This window comes from Acyrthosiphon pisum, chromosome A1 (assembly GCF_005508785.2).
Source record: "Acyrthosiphon pisum isolate AL4f chromosome A1, pea_aphid_22Mar2018_4r6ur, whole genome shotgun sequence".
Classification (NCBI taxonomy): Eukaryota; Metazoa; Arthropoda; class Insecta; order Hemiptera; family Aphididae; genus Acyrthosiphon; species Acyrthosiphon pisum.
In genome coordinates, this window is record NC_042494.1 from 15,704,912 (window position 1) to 15,716,156 (window position 11,245).

The 11,245-nt window shown below is 26.4% G+C and overlaps 1 protein-coding gene across 1 annotated transcript in view; it reads left to right on the plus strand.

The window, feature by feature from the left end:
• Positions 1 to 10,395, plus strand: part of LOC115033507 — a 48,304-nt gene extending 37,909 nt beyond the window's left edge. Inside the window, exons 3-5 of the mRNA XM_029486175.1 lie at positions 268 to 394; positions 3,263 to 3,372; positions 9,874 to 10,395. Coding sequence (XP_029342035.1) covers positions 268 to 394; positions 3,263 to 3,372; positions 9,874 to 9,958 — 322 coding nt within the window. The 3' untranslated portion in view covers positions 9,959 to 10,395. The remainder of the gene's footprint in view (positions 1 to 267; positions 395 to 3,262; positions 3,373 to 9,873) is intronic.
• Positions 10,396 to 11,245: the final 850 nt, after the last annotated feature.

Consider the following 11,245-nt stretch of genomic DNA (forward strand, 5'->3'; position numbering starts at 1 on the left):
GTAAATAGTAAAGGATATATATATATAGTAAAGTGTATCTATAGATCGTGTGGAAAACTGAAAACAGAAAGGACTTAAAGAAGAAAGAAAAAATTAACTTTATTAAACTAAAAAAAATGGCTTATCGTGGAAATAATTTAATTCTTATTCAAAGACATTTAGATTTGCTTTTATTTAATCCATACCAACCAATATTATTTTATTATCATTCAAAAAAAATACTTAAAAAATAATTTATTCAATTTTATAATATAAAATTATTTGTAGATTTCAAGAAGATGAAATCATAGCGTATTTGGACTGTAGATGGGTTACAACTGAGACGCTTATGCAAAATTCGTTTGCCTCATCTCCAGAATATTATGACATGGACGTCTTCGAGGAATCGTTAACGGTAGGTTTCATATTTTATAAATATTAAATACCAATTTTTATATATATTATAATATGTATAAATTATGTTCTAAAATATTATACCAATATTATTTCAAGTAATAATAAAATAATCTTTTCTTTAAATATTTATTTAAAATAGTTAAATACTTAAAAACCACAAGAGTGGTTTGCTCGTATAAAATATGAGTATTTTTTATATTTGTCAAACAGTTATAAAAGTTTGTTATTGTTTTGTTATATTACTTTTTAAAATGCTTAATTTAAGCCAAACGTACAATGATTTATAACATAATGCATGACAATAAATTGATACTATTTTTTAAATCTTAATAAGCTCTGTAACACTAAACACAACCTGTATTTAAGAAGTTACTTGGAAAGGCTCATACAAATAAATGAGCTACATTTGTTAATCAAATACTTTAATCTCAGATTTAAATCGGTTTTTGGATTTGAATTAATTGACATACTTAATCCAGTAGAATAGATTTCGCAAATGGTGTTAAAATGTCGTTTTGAACAAAACGAAGAAACTCATAACTATGTACATGGTACATATTATTTTTAATGACTCTTTTAAGATTTTAACTTGGAAATAAACTACATAACTGTTGTAATCATATTTCGTATCGCGAACGGCGAATAGCGTATAATCCTTGTATTGTTTGCCTTGTGTATTATTCAATTTAAAAAAGCGAACATCGATTAAAACCTTTTTTTTAAGTATTAAAATTAATTGAACAAAGCCAAATTTAACTACCAATGGTATAGTTATTATCTTGAAGCGTGAAACTATTAAATTAATATACAGCACGATGGCTTTTCGGGAGTTCGGGACCAATTGGATTGCATTTATATAAAACTACTGATAACCTCTTCGTTCCCGATGACCTAAATGTACGTCCAGTCGTTATACGTTGGTACTCACTTCTATCATACTTTGATCTTTTTTTTCACAAATCACACTTTTAAAATACCATTTAAATAAACGTATGGGTATGACAGTGGCTTATCGAAAAAGTTTAAATGTTTATCATTAATAACAAATGCGTTTGCTGGTCCATTCTTTTGGTATCTATACACAATAAAAGTTTAAAAATATTTAGACTAATTTAGGAATAAGAAATTTCCGAGTTTTTTTCGATTTATGTCTATAACATTTTTGTTTTTTGATCGAAAAGCTTAACATTCTAATACTAATAGTTCCTCATAACTCTTAAGTTTTTCTTGTACCAAGTACGTCTCCTTCGTTGAGAATTGTTTTTTCATAATTAATTATTTACCGCATCAAATTTAAATTTGAATTACTGGTTTTAATATCACTGGTTTAGTAATATTTTTTCTATGCATTTCAATCATAAAACGATGTGTTCGATTCATATCAATCGTATTATAATTTAAAGTATCATTCAATTTCGATTGTTGAGCGCGTAATAACTTTAAGGTATACGATAGCCAATTAATAAATTCTTGAAAATGCTGATGTGCGTCGATCAAACAACGCAAAAACAATGTATTAATGTTATAATATTCTACTTGAAGTTTTTGACACAAGTAGAGCAGTGTAATGGACAGAACGTCATATATAAATAGCGATTACTCCATTTCTCTATATTTATAAAAATTCATAAATTGTTTATTTATAATTTGATTTATATACGAAAAATATAAATTATTTAGGAAATCGTACCCCCATATTATATTATAGTGTAAGTACTTGGTTATCTCAGTATTATTTAGTACATAAAAAAAATTATTTTTATTTTAAAATCAAAATCCCAATAATTGGTTCACTAATCTCCCACTATTATAAGCCATTTCACAAAAACACATTCAATCATTCAAATTCCCTAATTTCAAACCTCTCCTCTATTACACTTCCTGATAACCCACCACGCTGTCTTAAAAAAATTGGCCCAGCAGGGACCTTTTCAACATTAAAAAATAAAATAAAATAAAATAACACAAAAAAATTTAAAAACAAAAAATAATATAAAAAACTGTATATAATTATGAAGTAGGGTCATTGGACCCCCCCCTCAATATTACTCATCATATACATTTTATTATAGATTGTTTATATATTCTTGTTAGTTGTTTGTTCTAATGAAAAATCAAAATCAAATGCGTATGACGTGAATCTCAGATGATACCTTTCATTATTTTTATTTTATTGTATTATTCTGGTTATTATGATGTTAAAAATATGATTTGATATACTATTTAATAATCAATAGAGATTTAACTGACATACACAAAGCAATATAATGTACGAAACGTTCGAATTCAGTGCATTTAAAATTTTCAAAGCAGTTGAGTGCTCACCGTTAGTATCATAACGTATACAATACATATATTATCATACAAATCTGTTATTATACGTTTTAATTGGGTAGAATAGAAATATTATGTTTGTTAAAAGTATATGACATATGACGTATCGGAAATTGAATACCAATTCAAATGTGTGTGTGTGTGTGTGTGTGTGCATAAACGTAAAATCAGTACTTAATTATAATATTATATAAATGGTTAAATGAAATAACCAATCATTTCCGATGGATCACACTCACGCTATATACGCTATAATTACCTATGTATTATATTGTGTACGGAATCGTGATTGTATGTATTTGATCCACATCGCAGAAAGATACACACAATAATAGATCGGCAACTTGTGTCGACAATATAATGACGAATCGGTCTATTATTATTATTAAATTATTGTTATCACTATTATTAATCTGAAGGGATCTGTCCTTGACTGTCGTATACATAGCTTCCGGTGTGTCATCTGGTTTACGCTGGATATAAATAATAGTATATTAATTAGATTTCATCGTTATTGGGGTGTGTTTCACAGGCGGACTTGGTGCAAATGATCGTCGTGCCGGACCCAACAGCCGTTTCAGACCAGTGCACCGTGTTTCGGATAGCCGTGCTGGACACGGAGATTGTCAAAACCAAAATAAGGTCAGTATAATATAATATAATATTATATAATGATAGTTATAATAATAATGAATAGTCGAAATAAATCCCTCGATATTTGTGTATTCATTAAAATCCACAGAGAAACCACCCCTATTATAATAGTAATAATATATATTATGATGACCAGACTTATTTGTTTTCCCATCGTATAAATATAGACATAATATTGTATTATAAACGACAGCGCAGGAGTGGCCGATCGGCCAATGGACCTCGGTTGAACAATGCGTATTTTTTCCTCTAAAAAAATATATCCTTCAATTAAATTTATTCTTTGCAGCTTCAATGGTAGAAATGAATAAACCAATTACGTTTCAGACATCTATTATGAAATATTATATTTAAGTACCTATTAACTTGGTAGTTCGCACAAAAGAAATTGAAAAATAATTATAATATGTTCATTATTCAAATTATTATTTCCAGCAGTCTCTTGGGTTTTTAAATGGCAACTCATCTTAAAATATATTCAAATAACGTGTTTTCCCTAGGTAATTATTAAAGAGAAATTTGTAAAATGTAATATTGATTAGCAGTTATATCAATCAATAATATTAGGTACACAACGTTTAAACTATTTTCTACATTATATTATTTTAATTATTAAGCCTGTGTACGAATGAAATCAATGAAATTATTTACTATACTTACCCATACTTGAGAGAGGAGTTCCACATGACCAGACTGGTTTTATTTTGGATTTGTAGATTTTAAATTTACAGGTAGTTGATCAATTAGATCGGACGAAACAGGGCGAGTCTGTAATTTGCTGATTTTTGATAAGATTTAAGACAAGGAGCCTAGGTGCTCGTCAAACATTTAGCCTAGCTATGTATTTTACACGGGGTATGGTAGGAATTATTTTAATGTTTAGCTTGACTTTTGTCATTATTATGACTTAATTTTTTAAAAAGTTTAATAAGTAAAGAGAAGATTCACTGGCATTTTAAATCAGACAGCATTTATGATAATATGTAGGTATGTGAATTTCTATCCAACAAATCTGTTGGTCACATTCCCAAAAATCGAAGCCAATCATATGTGTATTATTATTAAAAAAATATAAAATGTATATCCATAAAAAAAAAAAACTTTATTAATTTCGTTGACCGCATAGTACTCTAACATTATATTATATTATAATTACTATTCAATAGTTTTAATGTCAGTAGGTACCTACAATTCGATTGCTAAAATTTCATTATTTTTTTTTAAACCACATTTGTTAATAACCCATTAGGATACAACTTAAATTTATTACTTTATACTGTACTTATGCAATCTTTTAATGGTTATTGATTTCGTATCTGTACTCATTGCGACCTTCTTAGGTGAGGTGGATAATATTCTCTAAATATTTAAGCACGTTTTAAACAACGTTCTTTTCGTACGCGGTAGTTGTATATAATAAAGGATAGGTACTGAAAATTTCAACCGGAAGTACTATGCAATCCCTCAGAGGAAATACCGGATAACGTTTGGACGTGATGCGAGACTAAAAGTATCTAACTAAAAAGTTTTTCATTATTTTTAACAAGAATTTCATTCCAAGAATTATCTTGAAAAAAGAGAAGGAACATAAGTAATTCGATTTATTTCTTATAATAACAATATATAATATTATTATCTGTGTAACAGCAGACTACTAAGTTTTAAAACAAATTCGTCATTAAATCTGTAGTAGATTAAGTTAAGTGTATAATAATAATATTCGTACAGATCACTGCGATTTTTACAGCTTCGGATTATGGTTTTTTATTCAATTTATTATCGTCTGTTACTATATTTTACGAGACACATCTGATAAATGTTGTAATCGTCTTTAAATCGCCAATAATTGTATTATCTCGCAATTTAATTTAACACACGACAAACAAAGTACTATTACTCGATTAGCCGTAAAATACAGAAGTTTAATTGGATGAGAGGTTCAAACAGATACCATAGATGTAAAACTTTGACAGTTTCCAATTGAAAGTTTAAGGTGTCAAAATGGCCAAAGGGTAAACTCGTATAACATTTCTCAAAGAGTAGTAATCGGATAACGAGACCATTTTAGGTAAAATTCCAAGAATTTTTAATAATTAAAAGTTATATATTGTTAAACTTGATACTCAACTTAATGGTAGACTCTCGCTATAGGTACTATGAACTATATAAGACTTTCATAATTTTAAGAAATATTTACTCATCCGAGTATATTAAATAATAGAGATAGGTAAAAGTTACAATTTATTATTATTATCAAAAAATAAAATAAAAGATGCAGTATTCGACTTTAATTGACCCCCGGGGCAAACGTTTATAATTTTAAGAACAATGACAATTTACTGTATTTGAGAAATGTTTCCGAGTATACCGATTGATTTATAAATTGTCAATATTTGTCTAAAAATGGGGGTTTGCTTTTAACGTTTTTATCAAAAACCGCACTAAGATATTATTTTAAAATCTCTGAAGTAAGTCGATTTTATTTTTTTCGATTTTATTATTATAACGATTATTTTTCTGAAAATACTAGTATAAAACAAATACATTGTAAAACCAATATTAATTAAAACCAATATTATAGCTGCGCTGAGACTTAGACTGAATACTGTCAATTTATTCTATTACTGCAGACATGGTAACCAGTCAGAATAAAAACATAATCATTGTGCCTAAACAATTTACTATGGTTGTCTGGAAAATATTTTCCATACTGTAGACAATATTATTATATTTTTAGATTCTGAGCGGAGTGAGGAAACTAGTGGTTTTACAATGGTGTTTTTTCTTTTATATATATTATATCCTGTATATAAAATTTCTACCAGAAGGAATGCTTTGATTTAAACATGTAGTATCTTATAATTTAACAGAGTGAATCAAGATGGTATACTTTAGAGAGGTCATTTTTCGATTTTTTTAATAGTTATATTTTAATGCTACGGGAAAAACCACAGACAAATTACAAAAAACTGCTAAAAATGGGGTTTTAATTTCTAACACTTTGCCTATCACCATAGAAACGGTTAAAAATAACGATTCTAATTAGTTTGTTGTAATATATAATATTAATTCAACTTACAGGCTATAATAAAATATAAAATATCCAGACTGACAAACCGTTTCCGCTCAGAATCGTTATTCGCATGCAATGATATGATATCATTGAATTCAAAATTATAATAATACAATCCATTATGCAGTGACCCACTTGTAACTTACTGTAGGTACATCAGAGCGACATCTACTTACCTGATTTTTTAATAACAATGTTTAATCGGTAGGGTAGCTGTACTAGTTAAAGTGAAACAGTTAGATAATTTATATGTAACACCGTCGAATGTTCAAAAAAAAATAATTGACATTTCGTAAAGGTTTAGAACCACACGTCTTACCGTGAAAATAAAACATAAAGCAGTGTACCTGATTTGCCTATTTCAAACGCCGTGTTATCAAAATTGAATTGTTGAATTGCGTTTACAAAACAATATTATCATTCTTACTCACGGTAAAATGGATCCAATTTATAATATAGTGGTGTACTTAATATACCAACGCCGAGACTAAAAAATAATTTAAATTCGTAATAGGCGTGCACCGATTAATGAGTACACGTCGATAAAAATGTGTGTAACGCATTTATATGGTTAAAAATGAAAGAGAAAATATTAGTAAATATATTGTAATGATGCAAGAAAAAAATTATTAATGATGTCTTATTATTATTTTTTTTCGTATATTATTACCTTGTTATATGATGATTATAGTTATATTGCTATTGCTATATAATATCATGTAGTCACCAAACTCCAAATGTTTTTTTTTTTTATATGCTGAAAATCGGATAAGGTAATTTAACTTTAATTTCGCCAATGGACAATGAGGTTTAGGTCTTTTAAGCTTAGGTACGTTTTTCGCAGTTGAGTGCATCCCCTGGGCATTCGGAGCGATTATTTATGTAATTATATTTAACGGTTTATGCATAGGCAACTTTATTTTGGGTATTATTACACTATAGGTTACTTGTGCGCGTAAATGTTTTTTTTCCAGAGTCGGCCATGACTAATGTTTTGCACACCGTAAATGTATGCAGTAAAAGTTGGTCATTTCAATATTCTTGAAATTACCAATCGATTGAACCTTCGTCGCGAATATAATTTTATAAACTTACACTTACCAACTTTAAAAATATTAATAAGACAATATAATGGCGTGCATATACTTATTTGTAGATAAATTATTATGAAACTTAATTATTCAGGTTTTTCATTTTTTTTTTCATAAAAAGTAACGTATTTAATAATATATTATATTTTAAAACTTTTATAATAAAAATATTATTTATTTATTAGTGACTTTCTATTGTTTTTCTTTTTAATACTGTTAAAATTTTTAAAAGTTTTATAGTAATATAAACACTGTACACTCTTTATGAGGTTATATGTGTAATATTGCAATTGGTGAAAATGTTATTAAAACAATAAATTTAAAGTGTATTTCAGTTAAAAATATATATTTTCATTGTAAAATATTATCTTCAGAATATTTATGAAATATATCTATAATAAACGTAAAATATTTTTAATTTAAAAATATAATGTAAGTAATTATTTATATTAAATATTGCACTATTTCCTATAAATCGTTTCGATATAAATCAAATATAAATAAAAACTGCTACATAGGATGTAAAGCAATCATAATGCCAGTAACTACTACATTCAATATTGTATATTTTAAATGCTAAATGTATATTATCTTTTTTAAATTTTAACCATATAAATATGACATGGACTGTACGATTATTCATTAAACAACACAAGAAAATTCCGTTACTAATGATGCGCTTAAAAATACATAAATTACAAAAATACTTAATTATTTTTGTTGTTTGTGTATTGTTATTGAATTAATGAATGAGGTTTTTGTGAACTATTAAAATGTAAATGAAAAAAAAATACATGTGTATTATTATTATGTATTATACACGCAATTATATATACCATGCACTTATATAGTTTCGGTGGTAGACGGTGGTTAAAAAGTAATGGAAATATTGTATGGAAAATGTAAATACTTAAATGTTAACTGTAAAAAAAGAGTAATGTAGGTTACTTTGGATGTCTTCATAATTAAAACGTTGTGATATTATCTACCACTGAATGCGGCGCATTGAAAAATATTAACATTACGATTTCGAACTACTCGCCAGAAGTTCAAATTATTTAAAATATGATTTTGCTTACAACAATTCACGGAATTTTTTTAAAAATACCCGGTGTTTCGATGTCGAGTATTAATAATTAATTTTCATACCACTTAACGTGCAAATTTATTTGAAAGCTAACATTTTGCGCTGAGTAAATAATAATTATTATGTTATTACATTTTATGAAAACTAGAGTGCACCGTTTTATAAATACCTATGAAAACCTAAGAACCATCGCCAAACAGCTTTTTTACTTAAATTATACTCTAAAAGCTTTTGTAAGATACAATGTGGTAAACAAATATTTATAGAATAACTATTATTATTCAACACAAACAATTCCATTTTCTTATATCATTAAATTTTTTAGTCTTAAGACTTCATATTTTAAGACAACTTACAGGAATAAAGGATTTATTGTATTAATACAAATGAATCACATGACTAATAATGTTTCATTAATGGGTAATTAAATAAATATAATGATAAATTATATGGTGTAATATTAAACGAATTATAATTTAAGATCTTAAGTATAGCTTAGCAATTTGGTAAGAAAAATCCCAGCTCATCTAACACCATTAAAAAATATGCTCCTATTTTAAAAATGTTTTCATAATAATAAATTGTGCTCTCTTAAAATATGTAAATTAAATTTGTTACTTAGATACTAAAATTTGTTATGGCTTTTAGATTAATTAAAACTATATGATTTCAGTAAGAACAAACAATGTTTTAGAATAATAATAAATTGGTTTAATAGTGAAAGTTAAAAGCCAATATTTTTGTTCTTGTAAATCCATTTTAACATAATATTACAATAATATTGGTGTTAGAAGGAAGCTGAATATCCAAATACAATACAGTTATGTTATATTATACGCAGATTATGTGGAAACTTAACAATTACTATAATTGTTTTTTTTTTGCGTTGCAATTTTTATTTTGAATAATTTAGAAATGTTTATAATGTTATACAATTTGTGAAGTAAGATTGTAATTGAAATATAATCTCTTCATAAATTTTTCAATTATTTTTGTAATTTATAAAACATCATTCTGTTAAAAATTATTTTATTTAATTTTAAATGACAAAAATAAAATTGCACAATAAATAGTGTTAATTTGTAAAAAACATATTTATTAAAATACCATTTAACTATTAAACGTTAAACGTTAGGCTTCAAACGAATAAAAAAAGGCTGAACTTAATATTTAAATCCGAGTTAAATATTTTGAGTTAGAATCTCGTATACAATAATACATACAGTTTTATTTTTCAGGGATAAATCTCAACGTGGCACCAATGGAATTATTAACGGTGAACATGAAACCAAAAGAACTATTTCCAAACACTCGGGTAAGTGAAATTTATTAACTACAGCTATTATTATCTTTTCCAATTACTGCAGCGAACTTCAAACGGAAAATACATTAACTATTTATTAATTTAATCATTGGTACATGTGACATGTCTGATGTTAATGGGTTGATGGGTTGATTTGAATTATATTTTATCATAAACAATATTATACATATTTAATAATATACTTACTCGGAACAGTAATAAAATACTAAAACATAGTTCCAAAAAATTATTTCAGTTGCTCATTTATGTGTAACAGAGTATTTGTCTTGATATTAATATATATATGACTTTTTTCGTATTATGCCTACAGCAAAAAAAAAAATAATAATAAACGAATTTAATAAATTAGGTGCCTATCTTAATTATTAGCAATAACCTTTATAAATAGCAATAATTATCTTGAAACAATTAAAATATCTTCCGTGTACAAATATATTAAGTTATGTTAAAATATATTTCAAGTGGATTTCCACATTTAAAAGAAAAAAAAACACATAGGTACTTAATAAGATTATTATCGGATTGTTGCAGTGTAGTAATTTTAGTAAATTTGTTACATGGGTATTATTTTAACGAACAAAAAAATTATGTTATGAACAACCATTGTTAGAACAAAATATTAAACATAATTCCTTAAGTCTGAGATCACAAATGTCCTCTGAATATAACAACACAAATAAAATAGTTTTTAGACTTAGTTCGTTATTTAATTTTTGTTATCTCGTTTGTATTGTTTTCATACAATTTTGAAATGCGTTTATACACTGAAACATTGAGCACAAAAATACAGAATTAAAACAATATTAGATATATTGTGTTGAATAAATCGCCAAATTAAACTTTTAAATGTATAGGATGTACTATGCGCACGTTGTGACAATAATACATTATCGATAACAGATTGTAAAAAGTTAACGTTTTTTACTATTAATATAGTTTATGAATTTAAATCTTCTTTTGTTGATTTGTTATACTTATTCACAAGCGGTATTCTTTAAATACGTAAAACCAATTATTATCCTGAACGTTAAATTTAAAATATTGCTTATGTTTAAATGTTTGATCCTATACTTGAAAATTTCATTTTCACTGTTTATAGTTAATCACCAGATAACCTAATTAAAGAGAATATTTTCAACATTTTACATCAGCCACAGTTTGATGGTTGGTTTCGAAAGGTGTGCAAAGCAAACTAATTACCAAAATTAACTCGAGTTCCTTGCTAGTTAAAATAATTCAACATTTCAAGTTAGGACGAGAAATAATACATTAACTTAAAGTTACTT